Source organism: Anolis sagrei, chromosome Y (assembly GCF_037176765.1).
Source record: "Anolis sagrei isolate rAnoSag1 chromosome Y, rAnoSag1.mat, whole genome shotgun sequence".
In the NCBI taxonomy this organism is placed as follows: Eukaryota; Metazoa; Chordata; class Lepidosauria; order Squamata; family Dactyloidae; genus Anolis; species Anolis sagrei.
In genome coordinates, this window is record NC_090035.1 from 16,049,153 (window position 1) to 16,066,630 (window position 17,478).

At 40.3% G+C, this 17,478-nt stretch overlaps 1 protein-coding gene across 1 annotated transcript; it reads right to left on the bottom strand.

Moving 5' to 3' along the window:
* Nucleotides 1-702: 702 nt before the first annotated feature.
* On the bottom strand, nucleotides 703-16,462 carry UQCRC2 (ubiquinol-cytochrome c reductase core protein 2). The gene is made up of 14 exons (XM_067461556.1): nucleotides 16,345-16,462; nucleotides 12,900-12,992; nucleotides 12,643-12,792; nucleotides 11,637-11,701; nucleotides 11,404-11,460; nucleotides 10,712-10,836; nucleotides 9,193-9,290; nucleotides 7,628-7,685; nucleotides 7,435-7,530; nucleotides 5,147-5,346; nucleotides 3,678-3,758; nucleotides 3,113-3,189; nucleotides 1,500-1,653; nucleotides 703-947 (listed from the first exon to the last, which is right to left on the bottom strand). The coding sequence occupies exons 1-14, from the start codon at nucleotides 16,387-16,389 to the stop codon at nucleotides 864-866; spliced, it is 1,383 nt and encodes a 460-aa protein (XP_067317657.1). The 5' UTR covers nucleotides 16,390-16,462; the 3' UTR covers nucleotides 703-863.
* Nucleotides 16,463-17,478: the final 1,016 nt, after the last annotated feature.

Genomic DNA, 17,478 nt, shown 5'->3' on the forward strand with positions numbered 1-17,478 from the left:
TCCACTCTGAGTATCTCCAGGGAGATAAAACGTAATATAAATAAAGTGCATTATTATTATTATTATTATTATTAATCTGAATCCTATTTTTCCACTATGTGCACAGATTGCTTGTAAATATTAATAATACTGTATTTTTTCAATTGTAAGACACCACTGATTGTAAGACGCACCCTAATTTCAGTCCCACCACCACCAATAAAAATATATGAGATACACCTTTGATTTAAAGACACACCCCGTTTTTAGAGATGTTTATAAAGTGTCTTAGAATTGAAGAAATATTGTAGTTTTGAGATATGCTATAAAGCAGTGGTTCTCAACCTGTGGGTCCCCAGGTGTTTTGGCCTACAACTCTCAGCAATCCCAGCCAGTTGACCAGCTGTTAGGATTTCTGGGACTTGAAGGCCAAAACATATGGGGACACACAGGTTGAGAACCACCGCTATAAAGGAAGGAAAGAGAGCCACTATGATATCGTGGTCTCAGTACTGAACAAGTACAATGAGAGAGCAGGGTTTCAATCCCTGCTCTAAGGCATAGAAATCCAATGGGAGGCCCTGGACAAGTCACATTCTCTGAGCCTCAGAGAAAAGCAATGGCAGATCTCCGAGTAAGGTTTGCCTTAAGCTGGAATCGACCTGAGGGCTACATAATTACAACAGACCACAATGAGTACAGAAGACACAGAGCTGCTAAGAATCCTGTAAGATCATGAGTTCTGAACTTTATTCCATCTGTGCACACTGATAGACCCAAAGCACTAGGAACTTATAAATAATAATAATGCAAGATGATCCTAGGTGTCAATGCCACTGCCTTAGAACCGAGTTTGTTTTGAAGTTGTTCCCCTGATTTAATTCTTACAACTCATCAACAAAAGGAGTATGTGCCAAGTCCCCGCTGACTGCCATTGACTTCTTTCCACTAGCAAATTTCTTTGCAGCCTGAAAATTAAGCAGAAAAATTGCACATGAGGAAATGTTAACATTCAAGGAAGTGCAAGAAATGCATTTCAAAAATATCTCTGTTCCTAAACATTCAATGAATTGTGTTGTTTCTAGACAGGATGATTTTGGGGCATAAAATCAATTCATCTTCTCATCATTCTACTAGATCTCGGCCTCCAAGGGAACAATTATAAAAATGAGAAGCAAACCCACTGTTCGAAGACAGTGAGCACCCAAAACGTGGGCAAATACTTTCACTTAATGCCCCCAAATTAACAGCATATGCACTTGTCAAATAAATTTGAGTAGAGGACTTCACAGTCTAGGAGCCACTACACAGAAAACTCTGGGCACAACAAGTATTGCTTCTGAAATTAGAAGCCTGAGAAGCAAAGCTCCAACACTTTGATGACACAAAGTAGTCGATCACTTATTTTTTTAATAGCATTGAACGACTCCCACTTCTCCATTTTTTAAATTCATAGATGGAATTCTATTCAGTACAGTCGCTGATAATGTTATAACATTAGTTACTGGCGCGTGGCTTACATTCACAATGTCGGCGGTGGTCACAGAGTCTATCTTCTCAACGACAGAGGCTGGCGAGGCATACGTCCCAGAGGCGAGGGCCTGGGAGCCAATTTCATCAAGCAAACCTTCTGAAGACTCAACAGACATCAAGAAAGCGGCCTTCAGCTGGTTTCTGTCAAAGATTTTTGAAAAACAAAGGTGAGTTCAGCAATATCTCCTCCTTTATAAGTATCATGGACATTTCTAAGCTCTTTCTGAAAGGATATAATATGCTGTATCTAACATATCTAGCATTTTCTGCAGAAATATTTACCTTTTTTTTTGCAGTATTTATATTCCACCCTTCTCACCCCGAAGGGGACTCAAGGCGGATCACAGAACACATATACAGCAAACATTAAATGACAATTATACAATGACAAGACAGACAACATACGAGGGTTGAATGAAAAGTAATGCCTCCACCTTCGTTACTTGGGTTTGGATGGGAATATTTTAATAAATCAAATGCAGAAATAATCTTTAGAATGTGCTCTTTAACTACCACTATTCACTTTTCCACATAATCACCAGACAATTGGATACATTTCTGCCAACAATGAACAAGTTTTTTGAAACTGTCACAGAAGAAGTCGACACAACCAGTGCCTCACAGTTCTCTCAACGTCTTCATCAGAAGCATAATGATGTCCCCGCAGATCTTCTTTCATTATTGGGAACAGATGGAAGTTAGATGGTGCTAAATCTGATACGACGATCATCCTGAATCAATCTGTCAACCTTTTGCTTGTGAAACTTGGTGGTTGTTTGTCACACAAGTCACGCAAGTCGTATGTTCCCACCTCAACATCTTTAAACTTACTCGCCCAATGACGCACAGTACTCACATCAACAAAATCACCATAAACAGCTTGCATTCTCTGATGAATCTCCTTTGGGGTGACACCTTCTGCTGTCAAGAATTCAATGACTGCGCATTGCTTAAGTCGCATTGACCGACCGTTTGTGCAGGCTTCCAAACTTCACACTTTAACAACACAACCGTTCAATGCTAATGCTTCCCGCTAAAATGGAGCTGGGCTGAAGGTCAGGAGTTCATCCTGACCTGGCCTTCGAAAGTCAACCTTTTGGTTGGCAAGACTTACTGCAGCTGGTGATTAATAGGGAATACCACTGATTTTAAAAAAAATCAGAATTGCAGATTGGAAGAAGCAGCCAATCCAAGGCTAACTACATATAATGAAAAATCATCTCTGTATGCAAACAACTACTCCTGATAGGAATATAGTAAGAGGCTATTATGGTTTTGAGCCACTCAGTCAGAATTTTCATGGCAAGCAAAGCAGAAAGGAGGATGCCTTTTGGCTTTGGTGGTTTCCCCACATCTCTCAGAACATAGTGAGAAGGGAGGTGTTCCTAATCACCAAACTAATTTTGTTTCTATTCAACAGATGGCCACAAATTGCAAGATAAGAAATTATATCCTTTTTCTTTCATGCATCAGGAAATGTAGCCTGATTTTATGAAAAATTAAAAGGTTTGCCAGAAATGGGACAATTATAATTCATTCAACATGTCTGGATTTTTGAGCACATTTCCACCACAAGAATAGCTTTGGGAAGACAACTTACTTGGCTCTTGTGACTTCTGCATCAGTCAGTCCACCCTGGGAAATAGCCTTCGCCTGGCCTACTGCAGCTTTGATTACCTTGGTTCCAAAATACAAATAAATAAAAATTACGTCTGTCTGCAGCAGTTCAAATTGTCCTGTCCACTCCCAGGTGCCAAACACACATTTTGCTATATACAAAAGATACTATAATGTATTAAAATGCTTCTTGTGTGAATTTTGTAGATTGGAAGGAGATACTAGGGACTTAACGTGAAAGCTTCAGTATGCCAAACATGCACTCAATTAACAATATATAATTCCCTCCCAATGAGATCTACTTGTTCCTACAGCTAAAATCACCCAAGTTTCCTATGAGATTTCCGACAGAAGTGCATCTCTCTCTCTCTATGCTAAGTAAAAGTTCATCACTGTTATTTTTAGGATATCCTTCCTGGAAGCAGAACACTGTAGTGCCAGAAACACATCATTTATTTATTAAACTCTATAAAGTAGAGGAAATTTATTCTTATCAAAACTTGCAGGTTGAAAATATTTCTAGGTAACTTGACCAAACAATGACATACCTCTCCAGCAGCAGAAGCCTGAGAAATGGTATAAATCCCAAAGAGTCCAGAATCGGCATAATTCACATTAAATGCTGCTGCCTGCAAAATAAGTAATTTTGGCACTTAAAGCTGCTGGAATTGATACAGACCAGATTTTTTCCCTTTCCCTTTCTTTGGTTAAGGACCTATAGCCAATAACTACATTTCTAACTGTATAATAATTTATTTGCATTACTCTAGAAATACATCTGAACTAAATAATAGTTTTGGACTTATGACTGAGTTCAGCAGAGAAGCGGCATTCCTACCTGAATGAAGGAAAGGGAAACACCTCTTTCGAGACTGCATGTGCTTCCTGCATTTACAGTAACTGGTTATTATTAAAATACTAGCTCGGTTACTTGGAGTTGCCTGGGTTATTTGAAAAAGTCAATTTTAAATTGAAACTCCATCAGTACTTAAAGTTTGTTACATTGGGCAAGTTTGCTCCAGATGCATCATCGGTGGGGTTCAGTGTGCTCTCTGGCTGTAGGGTAAACTACAACTCCCACTAAGGTGAGTCAGTCCTCTCAAACACCTCCAGTAGGTTGAGTTAGTCATGGAGGTCCTGTGTGCCAAGTTTGGCCCAGGTCCATCATCAGTGGAGGTCAGTTTCCCTGGTTGTGGGTGAAATGAAGTTCCCCCCAAACTCCTGTAATAAAATTTTAGCATATCAGATCTGTGTGCCAAGTTTGGTCCAGATTCATCAGTGCATGTGTTCATAATACCAACAACTTCTATAAATCATGGTGAATTCTCCCTAAACCTCTCTCTCTAGTATGTTCAGTTACTGATTAATTCTTCTGTCTGCTGTGTGCCATAGAAAGGAATAGGAAAGGGTTAAGGGAGAGGCAGTGGGTGGGGTTGCAATGTCATTACAGGAAGGGCTGTTGGTGTCTTTTGAGTAGGGCAGATATAGCTGTTTGTGGAGGCAGGAGCTTTTCTGTGTAAGTGGACACCCCAGCTACATACACATATACATATTTTCACTTTTATTACATTTATTTATTTATTTAAAACGTTTATATCCCGATCTTCTCTACCTCCGTAGAGGGACTCAGACAGCAAGGATTCAATGCTAAGAGGACAATCTAAAACATCATACATCAACAATAGAATTAAAATACATATAGAATAAAATACATATAAGCCATTTTGTCAAGATACATGTATATATTTTTAGAATGTCTACTAACTGATCTTTGTATAAGGATCAAATATTTAAATGTGACAACATGGACAGAACCCAATGTCACAATCCACTGAGAACCTATAGCAGATGCAATTCCCATTCATTAGAAAGGGATCTGTGCAAGAAATGCTATTTTCGGTGTGTGTTTTGTACAAAAACCATACACATAATCCTTCCAAAAATATTCATGGCGTATTATTTCTCTCTGCTCTCTCTTTGCCTTGGTAAAATAATAAAAACAAGCCCAAGTACTTACATCAAACGGTGAGGAAGATGCCTTTGCAATGGCCTGGGTAAGCTTACTGGTAACTCTGCTTCCTCTCTTAACAAGAGGCCCTGCCCCAAGAATATGTTGAAGGACACTGAATGCGTTTGCCTCGGCACTTCCTGTAGCAGCTCCTTCTGCTACAACAGCAGCGTGAACAAGACTCTCGCCATTCTGCTCTCGGATTTCACCTTCACAAAAGATAAGATGTTTTACCGGCTAGTTAAAGTACTAGCATCAACATTACTACTAAAATTGGTGAACTGAGAATCCACTATGAATCTGCCTGGGAAACTATATGTGTTGGAAAGGACTATGGCAGACATTGTGCATATTTGCCTGTCAACAAGTAAGTGTTTCCTTAAAAAAAACAAAAAAACAACTCCCATCAAGCTGTAGGGCTCAATGGTGGTAGAGATATTCACTTTCAGGGAAATCTGCCTAAAGTTACCAATTTAGTAACCCAATATCCCTCACCTTGCTTTCAAAAACAGCAGAGTTCTCTGGACACAGTTGGAAAAATCTCCATTTATGCTATAATGCCGTTTCTTGGAATGATCCAATTACATTTTCAGCCCGTAGTGAATTCCTTTGCCATGAATTATAGTGAGCACAGAGTTTAGAGCCCAACAGGATCTTGAGACCCAAGACACTGACAAAACATATTGTGCAAGATTTTCAAAGTGGCCAAGAACTGGAATTTGGCACTTGTTTAGGGCAGCAAATCAGGGCTTACAGACCCGCATGAGGTAGCAACAGGGGCCCTGGGACTTAAAACCTATACCATCTTGAATTCAAAACTTTGAACAGCCATAAAATTTATTGAGGCTCAAGTCCCATTGCTTAATTCACCAAAGGATTGTTCTGATGGTGGGGGGTGGGGATACACGGAGGATTCTTAGTTCAATAGCAGAGAATGTACTGTCATTGAAAAAGGTTCACAGAATCATAGGGTTGGAATGGACTACAAGGGACACTGAGTTCAACCTCCTTCTATCCTGGTAGCTTCAGTTAAAAAGATCAAGCCAATGATGTCAAGGGTCTCTCCCCAACTAAGACTCTGGGGTACAGCTGTCAATTAAAATAGACCGGATTATCTAGATTAGGGGGAGACGACCATATGTCCTTCCAAATGGTGTTTAACTCCAACTCCTATTGCCACTTATTACTGAATATCTTGGCTAGGACAGATCGAACTTGCAGTTCATCATCATTTGGTTGGCCACACTGCCTATTACTAATCCAAAGGATTACTTTTTTGAGATACGGCATCTTATCATATTTCATAGAATCATAAAGTTAGAAGAGACCTCATAGGCCAACCAGTCCAATCCTCTGCAAAGAAGCAGGAAAATCACATTCAAAGCACCCCCAACAGATGCCCCTCCAACCATCATTTAAAAGCCCCCAAATAAGGAGCCTCCACCACACTCTGGGGCAGAGTGTTCGACTGCTGAACAGCTCTCACAGTTAGGAAGTTCTTCCTCATGTTCAGGTGGAATCTTCTTTCCTGTGCTCTGAAACCATTGTTTAGCATCCTAGTCTCCAGGGAAGCAGAAAACAAACCTGCTCCTCCCTCACTTCTCCCTCTGACTTCCCCTCACATAATTATACATGCCCCCCATCATGTCTTCTCTCAGCCTTCTCTTCTGCAGGCTAAACATGCCCAGCTCTTTAAGTCACTCCTCATAGGGCTTGTTCTCCAGACCCTTGATCATTTTAGTCACCCTCCTCTGGACACTTCCAGCGTGTCAACATCTCCCTTCAATTGTGGCGCTCAGAATTGGACACAGTGTTATTCCAGGTGGGGTCTGACCAAGGCAGAATAGAGGGGTAGCATGACTTCTCTGGCTCTAGACACTAGACTCCTATTTATGCAGGCCAAAATCCCATTGGCTTTTTTAGCCTCCGCATGACATTGTTGGCTCATGTTTAACTTGTTGTCCGTGAGGACTCCAAGATCTTTTTCGCATGTTCTGTGAAGACTAGACATCATTACTAATTCCTTTCCAGAGAATGTGGGTTAAGACAAATATATTGGGAAAAGATGGAGCTGTAATATTTTATAAATTATCCTAGTATACATTAAGGGGCCTGAAAAGGCTGTCTGTTCATACAGAGTTAAACAAAATACAATAACTGCAGGAGAGTTGTGCAAGGTTGCAAGCCAACAGATGGTTTCACAGCAAGAGATTGGTTTGTAAGACAAGCTTAGTCATCAGTGTGATTTATTAACCACATCTCTATTAGCATGGAAGAACTCAGCGCAATGCATTTACCTCCACGATACTGGGCCTTCTCACCAGCTAAGCCAGCACCACTGCGAATATTTAAAAACTGTTCTCCCACTTGTTTCAGGTCAGAGTGGCTGACACCTGCAAGAAACACCTGAGTCAGACAGAACAATGCAGGGCTTATCTCTATTTAAAAGAATATAGCACAGCTTTAAGATGCAGAGGTCGGCTGACATACCTAGTCCCACCAGAGCCATTCGGGCACTTGTAAAGTTGTTCTGTACAAACTGGTGCAGCTGTGATGAAGACAGGGATACACATTTTAATATTTTATCCAGAGTAGAAATGTAAGCAGAGTCCTGCAGGCTCACATCAAATATACATCTCTATTTTTACCAGATGCTTCCCCAGTTGTATAATATGCTGCATCTAAACTTAAAGGTTACGTCTATATAACTTAATTGTTCATTCATAACTTGGCATTCATTCAATGGCTTTGTCTGATCTCTGTTTTAAAGCGATATAAGCTAGTTAGCCATTGCTCCATCAACATGAATTCTACACGTTAAACACAAACAATATGAAGTCCTTCTAATACTTGTAGATTACCAGAGTGGTAGCATAGCGCTATGCTACTCTGCTGCTGAGTATGCATGCCCAGTGTGGAACACATCTCACCACGCTAAAACAGTGGATATGGCTCTTAATGAGACATGCCGCATTATCACAGGGTATCTGCGCCCTACACCACTGAAGAAATTACACTGTTTAGCTGGTATTGCACCACCTGACATCCGTCGGGAAGTAGCAACCAATAGTGAAAGGACCAAAGCAGTGACATCTCCAGCTCATTCCCTGTTTGGGTATCAGCCAGCACGTCAACGACTTAAATCAAGAAATAGTTTTCTAAGATCTACAGAGACACTCGCTGGAACACCTCAGCAAGCGAGAGTCCAAAAGTGGCAGGCTAAAACCCAGAACCTCAACCAATGGCTGATACCAAATGAGATACTCCCTCCTGGGCACACAGAAAACTGGGTGACTTGGAACACGCTAAACAGGCTGCGCTCTGGCACCATGAGATGCAGAGCCAACCTTAAGAAATGGGGCTACAAAGTGGAATCCACGACATGCGAGTGTGGAGAAGAGCAAACTACAAACCACCTGCTGCAATGCAACCTGAGCCCTGCCACATGCACAATGGAGGACCTTCTTGCAGCAACACCAGAGGCACTCCAAGTGACCAGATACTGGTCAAAGGACATTTAATCAACTACCAAGCTTGCAAACTTTGTTTTATTTGTTTGTTTGTTAAAAAATGCAATGCAACTGTTTGGTCTGCCCCTGACACGATAAATAAATAAATACCAGAGTGGTGGCGATTCCACTGAATGAACAGAACCCTCATTAAAAGAATGGTAATGGCATGTGTGAAGACCAGGGATGTTTCTTGGACTCTTCCGCTCCCATCAAACCTCATCAGCGGCAAATGTCTGCCAGTACTACCCAAGTTCCATGAACTGCTACTGGCAGTGGATCTCTCTGGCCTCAAGAAACAGGCATTTCCCACAATTTGCTACCTGAGATCCAACTGGAGATGCAGTATCTAAATTGCAAGATACTCTACATCATAATTGAATTACAATTTTGCCACTGCCCCAGGAGGCTTTTAATCACGTTCCAATTATGATTACTGCAAACCAGGAAGCAGAGAATTGAAAGTGAAATATGAGCATATAAGCCTGAGGTCAAACCACATGCTTCACTATAACATCTTAGGACAAGGCCAATATTCAGACGTACCTGTTCTGATGTAATCTTCCCAACCATATAGTCTGGACAGTATAAGGAATTGGAAAGGGCGTTTCGATAAGCTGCTGCATGCAAATTTTCAAGGACACCTGCACATAAAAGAAAGGGTTTTACTATATCACGGAAATGACCCAAAGATACTCATGCTTAAGCTGTCTATACAGAGCTTGCCTTAAACAATAAAGTAATATCCTTGCACAAATGGACCACGTGGCTCTGGAACGCCCCCCCCCCCCCCGGGAACTTAGCCCCCACACTACAGCATATTTGGAGAGCTAAAAACATGATTTTTCAGCAGACTTTTGACAATGTTTAAGATAGTAGCCAGACTGATTGCCTATTACTTTAGCACCTTACATCTATTCTCTGATGGGTATACAGCTAGGATACTAAATTGATTATATGGATCTTTTAAACAATGGCTATAGCCATATTAACTGACTCTGTTTAACAGAGATTACTTTTGTTAATTTTGTATGTCTGCTTTTATGTAAATGCGTTATTGATTTTATATGTTGATATATTGCACTTTATGTGCTGTATGGCACCATTGAGTGCTATTTTGTAAGCCGCCCCGAATCCCTATGGGAGATGGTTATGGGGCATAAAGAAAGTATTATTTATTTATTATCTACTGGAAAAAGAGCACCAATGTTTGCTGTCCAGTTTATTCTAAAGCAGGGTGTGCAATGGCCCACAAAATATTGTTGGACTAAAATTCTCAGTTCCTATAATGTCAAGAGATTGTGGGAACTGAATTCCAGCAATATCTGGAATTACTGAATGCTTGTGTAAGAAATATCTAGAATTGTCCTTCATCCCATTGAAACTGTCTAGCAATCAAAGGGCTAAGGAAATCTCATAGTCCACAAAAGTATTTTCTTTGAAAAACAGGTTTCATTTCAAAAGCTGCCACTGAAACTCAAATTGGCACATAAGCATGCTGTCCAATTCCATATCTCCACTTTCTTATGAAATACCACATTAAACATCCTTAACAGAATGCATCTTCAATTTCCAAAGACAAAAATTTAGTACTAGAGGTGGTTCATGGGGTTTATTGTGTTAGTTTCTCCCAAGTACTATCAGAGAAAGAGTGTGATGATACTCACACAAAACTAGTTTCGATTCAACAAAAAAGCAGATATGAAGGCCATTTTTAAAAACTCCCTGGAAGCAACCAGTTCTGGCAAGGGCAATCTGCCCCTTCTTCCACCAGGAAGGAAGGGGAGAGAGAAAAAAGAAGGCTGGACAAAGAGAAAGGTGATGTCACACATTTGGCCTCTGCCTAATATAACCTCTAACACAGTGGTTCTCAACCTGTAGGTCCCTAGATGTTTTGGTCTTCAACTCCCAGAAATCCTAACAGCTGGTAAACTGGGTGGGATTTCTGGGAGTTGTAGGCCAAAACACTTGGGGGCCCACAGGCTGAGAATCACTGCAACCAAAAAAAGCTTCTTTATCTTTTGAAAAATTATTGTTGGGAGTCTAGCATTTTAGGAACACTTACCAACTTGCGGGTTTTGAAAGGCAATTGCCTTGTCAATTCTTAAGCGGGGATTCACACCAGCTACTTCCCAGCGCCTGAATTCTGGAGCCGTAGTAACATTTATTAGATATTCCAGGACAGTATCTCTGAATAAATTAAGCAAAGTTATATATATATTTAAGAAGACTCAAAACAACCAGTGTTCCTTAAATTGCAAAATATGTCAAGGATAAGACATATAATATAAAACCTTTTAAGAGACATGTGTATTAACAGTTAGCATGCTGGCTTGGGCCAATGGGAGTCCTAGTATAAAAATATGGAAGACACATATTTGAGGAAGGCAGGAGAAAAAGCAATGTAAAATCTTCCTTCCAAATGTATGTACAAAAAGTAGTTAGAGAGCACTCAAATGTGTGGAGACAATTTAGTGTGAACCTCTTGAAGGCAGAAACATACAATAGTCCCATGATCAGGGAAATCTGAAAAAGACAATGTACTCAGGAAAAAGAAAAAGGAAATATAAAGCAAGAAAGCACTTCTTATTTCCTGTTAACAAACAAGTATGTGTCAAAATTCTGAGAATAAAACGGGACTGCATAATTCAAGAGATGAAGAAAAAATATTATTGTGCAATGACTTTTTGTAGCTCCAAGGATCAGAAAGCTTGCTAAATGCCTTGAAAGCAATTTGCTATACATGAGGATACTTACATATAGTCACGCAAACATTCAACCGAATAAACCATGTTCTCTCTGGTAGAAGTCACACTAAAGGAGAATTTGAGAAAGATATTTTCAGGATTTGAATGTGGTAATACCAAGTCTACTGCATGGACTTGCAGTTAAGGTTCCTCTTTAGGTATGGTTTCTTTATCACCCTTAACATGAAATCCCATTGCCATATATTTCTTCAAAAGACAGGTGAGCCTCAGGGAATTACAAACCTTAGGCTACCTCCAACAGCTTCAATGCCACGGGTTATCCTGAAGGAAGAGGCTCCTTTTGTAGTCTGCAGGAAAAAACAACATTTTAAGCATCAACTGCTAATATCATGTCGAAGTTCTTCAAAAATAATTTTAATGTGACTATGAATCGGTAAAGAAGATCAGCCAAGTTGGAAATCATTGGCTTATTTACTTCAGAAGTGGGATTGGTTTATTTACTTCAGAAGTGGGAGAGTTCTTACTAGAGAAGGGGTTGGGGGGAGGGGGGGGCGCTCAAGTGGCAAAACATTGAGCTTATCAATCTATTACAGACCATATTTATTCAATTCCAACATCAAAACAAGCTATAGGCAGTGTGTCTGTAATCATAGGTTGGCACAATTTTGACTTAACCTTGATTGGAAACTGCTTCTCCCCAAAAATGGAATCCAGAAATATACTAGTTTCTGCTTAACATAGTAGCAGGAATATTTTGTTTATAGCACTCCTACTGAACATTTACCACCACTGTGAAAAAATAATAACATGAACAACAACTTTAGGGACTTGGGGCTTACATATGGCACAATGTGCATGGAACAATGCAAGAAAAAAACACAATACGAGATAAAACCACGGAATATAAAACAATTATTTAAACTTAAAACAGTGCCCAATGACCTATGGCAAAGACTTTCGCAATGGGGCTGCCAATTTTCAATCCTAACAGTCATACTCTTTTTGCTGTTTCAGACTGGAGGTGAATTTTTTTTACAGCTGAGGCTACCAAAAATTACAATTATGGAACAAAAAGGTCTGGTGGGATAGGCTTACAATGGAAAGGCTTTTTTTTTGGGGGGGGGGGGGGGAGGCACAAACATACTTTGGGGGAACACTTCTTTCTCGGAGGTCATATCAGATGACTTGTATGATGCATGTGGTGCATGGGTTACACACTCTCTCCATTTTAGGGTCATAGTTCTAAACAGGAACCCAAATCTAACCTAATCAAAAGAGAAAAACTCACCAGGTTTGATGCAAGACGGAGCAGATGAGCGGTACCCAAATTGGTGCTAGACTCATATCTGCTGCCTGCTTTAATGAAGACACCAATTCTTGAATTTGGAGAATGATTTTCCAAAGAAGCAATCACCAAACCATTTGGCAGTTTTGTGATCTGCATTTAGGTGAAGAGACATCAGTTAAAGTCACACTGTTCTTCTCTGATAGCTTCTAATTGTAAAAAACAGTAAATCATAAAGCAATTTCAACTTTTAGACTAACCTCAAGCTCTTGAGGGTGCAGCTGTATTTTCGCTCGTTCTGCTGTCGCAGAAGCTTGTGCTTTTGGTGCAACTTTGAGAGAATACCATCTCCTCTAAACAAGAGCGCATGAAGAATCAAAAGTTAGAGCTTGACCAAATACATTTCATTTTCATTAGTAAAATCAAGACTAATTAGAAAATACAATATTGATAAGTATGGAAAGTAGTAGGAAAGGGGAAATGCAGCATTAAAGATGGATGGACTCAATAAAGTCACAGCCCTGAGTTGCAAGACTGGGGCAGGGTTGTTGAAGACAGGGTGATCTTGGATGTCTTCACTCATGGGGACACTGTAAGTCAAAGGTGACTTGACAGTAATTGACAATTACATTTAATAAAATATTAACTTCTGTTTGAACAATTTATGCCTCGAGATCACTTCTGTTTCATTTCTTGTAAAAAAATGTAATGGTTTTTAGGGAGAGGCATTCAGAATTCTCAGGTAAGAGCTCCAGAGTCCCACCAAATTACAAACCTCAGAATGCCACAGAATCATAATAGTTGGAAGAGAATGCAAGGTCTGTCCAATTCAGCATCATTCTGCCATGCAAGGAACAACATTTAAACAGTCCTGACAGATGGCTATCCAGCCACTAATTAAAAACCTCCCGGGGGGGGGGGGGACCCACCACACTCCAAGGCAGTAACTTCCACCACTGAACAGCTCTTACTGTCAGGAAGGATTGCCTAACATTTAGGCAGAATATCTTTTATCTAATAATATCTAATAATACTAATAATGTGTCATGGAATAATAATAATAATAATAATAATAATAATAATACAGAAACCAATAATAATAATTTCAGGGATCAATAATACTAATAATGTGGCAGGGACCAATAATAATAATAATAAGAAGAAGACGACGACAGGGACAAATGATGATGGTGATGATGATAATAATGTGACAGGCACCAATAATAATACATATATTTAAGTGTTAGAATTTGTATGTTTCTATGCTGTAAGCTGCCTTCAGTCAGCAAGCAGAGAAAGGAGCGATAGAAATTTCCTAAACAAACAAATAAATAATGTGATTCCGACTAATAATACTAATAATGTGTCAGGGACTAATAATAATAAGAATAAGAATAATGATAATGATAATGTGTCAGAGACCAATAATAATAATAATAGTAATAATGTGACAGGGAATAATAATAATAATAATAATAATAATGTTTCAGGGCCCAATAATAATAATAATAATAATAATAATTTGACAAGAACAAATAATAATAATAATCTTTATTTATACCCTGCCACCATCTCCCCAATGGGGACTCGGAGTGGCTTACATGGGGCCAAGCCCGGACAACATGTTACAGCAAAATAAAACCAGAACATAAACAACAAGCAACATCATTAAAATTACATAGAAAAAAATAATGGTAATAAAAATAATGCAATAGTAATAACAATATGACAGAGTCAAATAATAATAATGATGATGATGTAACAGGAACAATTAATGATAATAACATAAATAATGTGACAGGGATTAGTAATAATAATGTGTCAGAGACCAATAATAATGACAATAGGTTCTTGTGGGTTTTTTCGGGCTATAGAGCAATGTTCTAGAGGCATTTCTCCTGATGTTTCACCTGCATCTATGGCAAGCATCCTCAGAGGTAGTGAGGTCTGTTGGAATTAGGACAATGGGTTTATATATCTGTGGAATGGCTGGGGTGGGGCAAAGAGCTCTTCTTTGCTGGAGCTAGGTGTGAATGTTTCAACTGACCACCTTCATTAGCATTTGAAGGCCTGGCTGAGCCTGGGAAAATCCCCTGTTGAGAGGTGTTAAGATGTGCCTGGTTGTTTCCTCTCTGCTGTTTTGCTGTTGTAATTTTAGAGTTTTTTTAATACTGGTAGCCAGTATGGTCTCTTCCTTTCTGTTGAAATAGTCCACATGCTTGTGGATTTCAATGGCTTCTCTGTGTAGTCTGACATGGTGGTTGTTGGTGTGGTCCAGCATTTCTGTGTTCTCAAATAATATGCTGTGTCCAGGCTGGTTCATCAGGTGCTCTGCTATGGCTGACTTCTCTGGTCGAAGTAGTCTGCAGTGCCTTTCATGTTCCTTGATTGGTGTTTGGGCATTTCTGCATTTGGTGGTCCCTATGTAGACTTGTCCACAGCTGCATGGTATACGGTAGACTCCTGCAGAGGTGAGAGGATCCCTCTTGTCCTTTGCTGAACATAGCATTTGTTGGATTTTCTTGGTGGGTTTGTAGATTGTTTGTATGTTGTGTTTCCTCATCAGCTTCCCTATGCAGTCAGTAGTTCCCTTGATGTATGGCAAGAACACTTTTCCTCTGGGTGGATCTTTGTTTTTACTCTTGTGGCTTGTTCTTGGTCTTGCAGCTCTTCTGATGTCTGAGGTGTATCCATTGGCCTGGAGAGCCCAGTTGAGGTGGTTCAGTTCATCTTGGAGGAGGCAGGGTTCACAGATTCTTTTTGCACGGTCTGCCAAGGCTTTAATGGTGCTTCTTTTTTGACTTGGGTGATGGTGATGGTAAGTAATGTTACAGGAATAAATAATGATACTGATATAACAATAATTATAAACCTTTATTTATACCCCGCTAACATCTTGGTGCGGCTTACATATTAATAAATATGATAGGGACTAATAATAATACGTCCGAGACCATTAATAATAATAATAACAATAATAATATTACAGGAACAAATAAAGGTAATAATAACAATAATGTGTCAGTGACTAATAATAATTATTATAAGGTGTCAGAGACCAATAATAATGTATCAGAGACCAATAATAATAATAATGTTACCGGAACAAATAATGATAATAATATCAATAATGTGTCAGGGACTAATAATAATAAGGTGTCAGAGACCAATAATGTGTTTGAGACCAATATAATAATAATAATAATAATAATAATGTGTCAGGAACAAATAATGATAATAATAACAATAATGTGTCAGGAACTAATAACAATAATAATAACAATATGACAGGCCCAGATAATAATAATAATGTATCAAAGACTAATAATAATAATAATAATAATAATAATAATGTGACAGGAACAAATAATACTAATAGTGTGTCAGGGACCAATAATAATAATGTGTTAAGGACCAATAATAATAATAATAACAATAATGAGACAGGGACCAATAATAATAATAATGCGACACAATAATAACAATGACAGTCAGAATAGCGGTGCTACTTCCTCGCCCCAAGGACTACCGAGGGAGCAAGGCCCGGGTGCCCTCCAGCTCCAGCTCCCCGCCGGCCTCCGCCAAGGTCGTTCCTCCTCTTCCCTTCCCTTCCCTTCCCTTGGCAAAGCTCCGTCCCGCTCCCCCCTGGCCCGGGCCTCTCCTTCCTCCTCCTCCCCCGCTCCCCTCGCTGCCTCCCTCGCTCACCGAGAGGCACCGGGCCGCCGCCGCCGCCGCCGGGATGGGCCTCATCGCTGCAGAACTCCGAACCCTCCCTCAGGAAGAAGGCCAAGATGGCTACGCAGGAAGCGGAAGTCTCCGCCGTTCCCAGCATCCACCGCGCAGAGGTAAATCATAGAGATTCTACACTCCCATGCCTTGCTCCCCAGATGTGATTCAAGAGTGTGGCAAAATGGTCTCCTCGAAGACACGTCCGGTTCCCTATCGCAGCTGATTGAAAGACTCCAACCACTGCACTAGAGGGTCACAGCAAAGAGCTAGCTGTTACCTCAAGAGGCCACTAGAGGGTCATGGGAAAGAAACAGCTGTTACCCCAGGAGGTCATTAGAGGGTCACAGGCAAAAGCCAGTAGTTAACCCAAGAGGTCACTAAAGGGTCACGAGAAAGAACCAGCTGTTACCCCCAAGAGTCACTAGAGGGTCACAGTAGAGAGCCAGCTATTACCCCAAGGGGTCACTAGGAGGTCATGGGAAAGAGCCAGGTGTTACCCCAAGGTGTCACTAGAGGGTCATAGGAAAGAGCCAGCAGTTACTCCAAGGGATCATTTTTTTTTTGGTCGTGTCAGGAGCAAGTTGCTTCTGGTGTGAGAGAATTAGCCGTCTGCAAGGACGTTGCCCAGGGGACGCCCAGATGATTTGATGTTTTTGTTTAATCATCCTTGTGGGAGGCTTCTCTCATGTCCCTGCATGAGGAGCTGGAGCTGATAGAGGGAGCTCCTCCGCCTCTCCCCAGATTCGAACCTGCGACCTGTCGGTCTTCAATCCTGTCGGCACAGGGGTTTAACCCACTGCGCCAATGGGGGCTCCTAGAGGGTTGTGGGGAAAAGCCAGCTGTTACCCCAAGAGGTCACTAGATGGTTGTGGGAAAGTTACCTGAAGAGACCACTAGGAGTTTGCCATGGAGAGCTAAATCATCCAGGTGTGCTCACTACATGAGGGACAGAGAAAGTATGGCTTTGTGTTTCATTCTGGTGATAGACCCATCCCATCAATAATAATACTAACAATTATTTTTACTAATAAATACCATTACAAAACACAAAACCAGGCAACACTGGGTACCTAAGCTAGTCTATATATAGACTATAGCATAGCTGGGCTA

Coding starts and splice junctions, on each gene's coding strand:
- UQCRC2 (XM_067461556.1), bottom strand. CDS start 16,389: ATGAGGCCCATCCCGGCGGCGGCGGCGGCGGCCCGGTGCCTCTCG. Junction 3,759..5,146: donor CATCTTCCTCACCGTTTGAT/GTAAGTACTTGG, acceptor CTTATTTTGCAG/GCAGCAGCATTTAATGTGAA. Junction 948..1,499: donor CCACCGCCGACATTGTGAAT/GTAAGCCACGCG, acceptor CTTAATTTTCAG/GCTGCAAAGAAATTTGCTAG.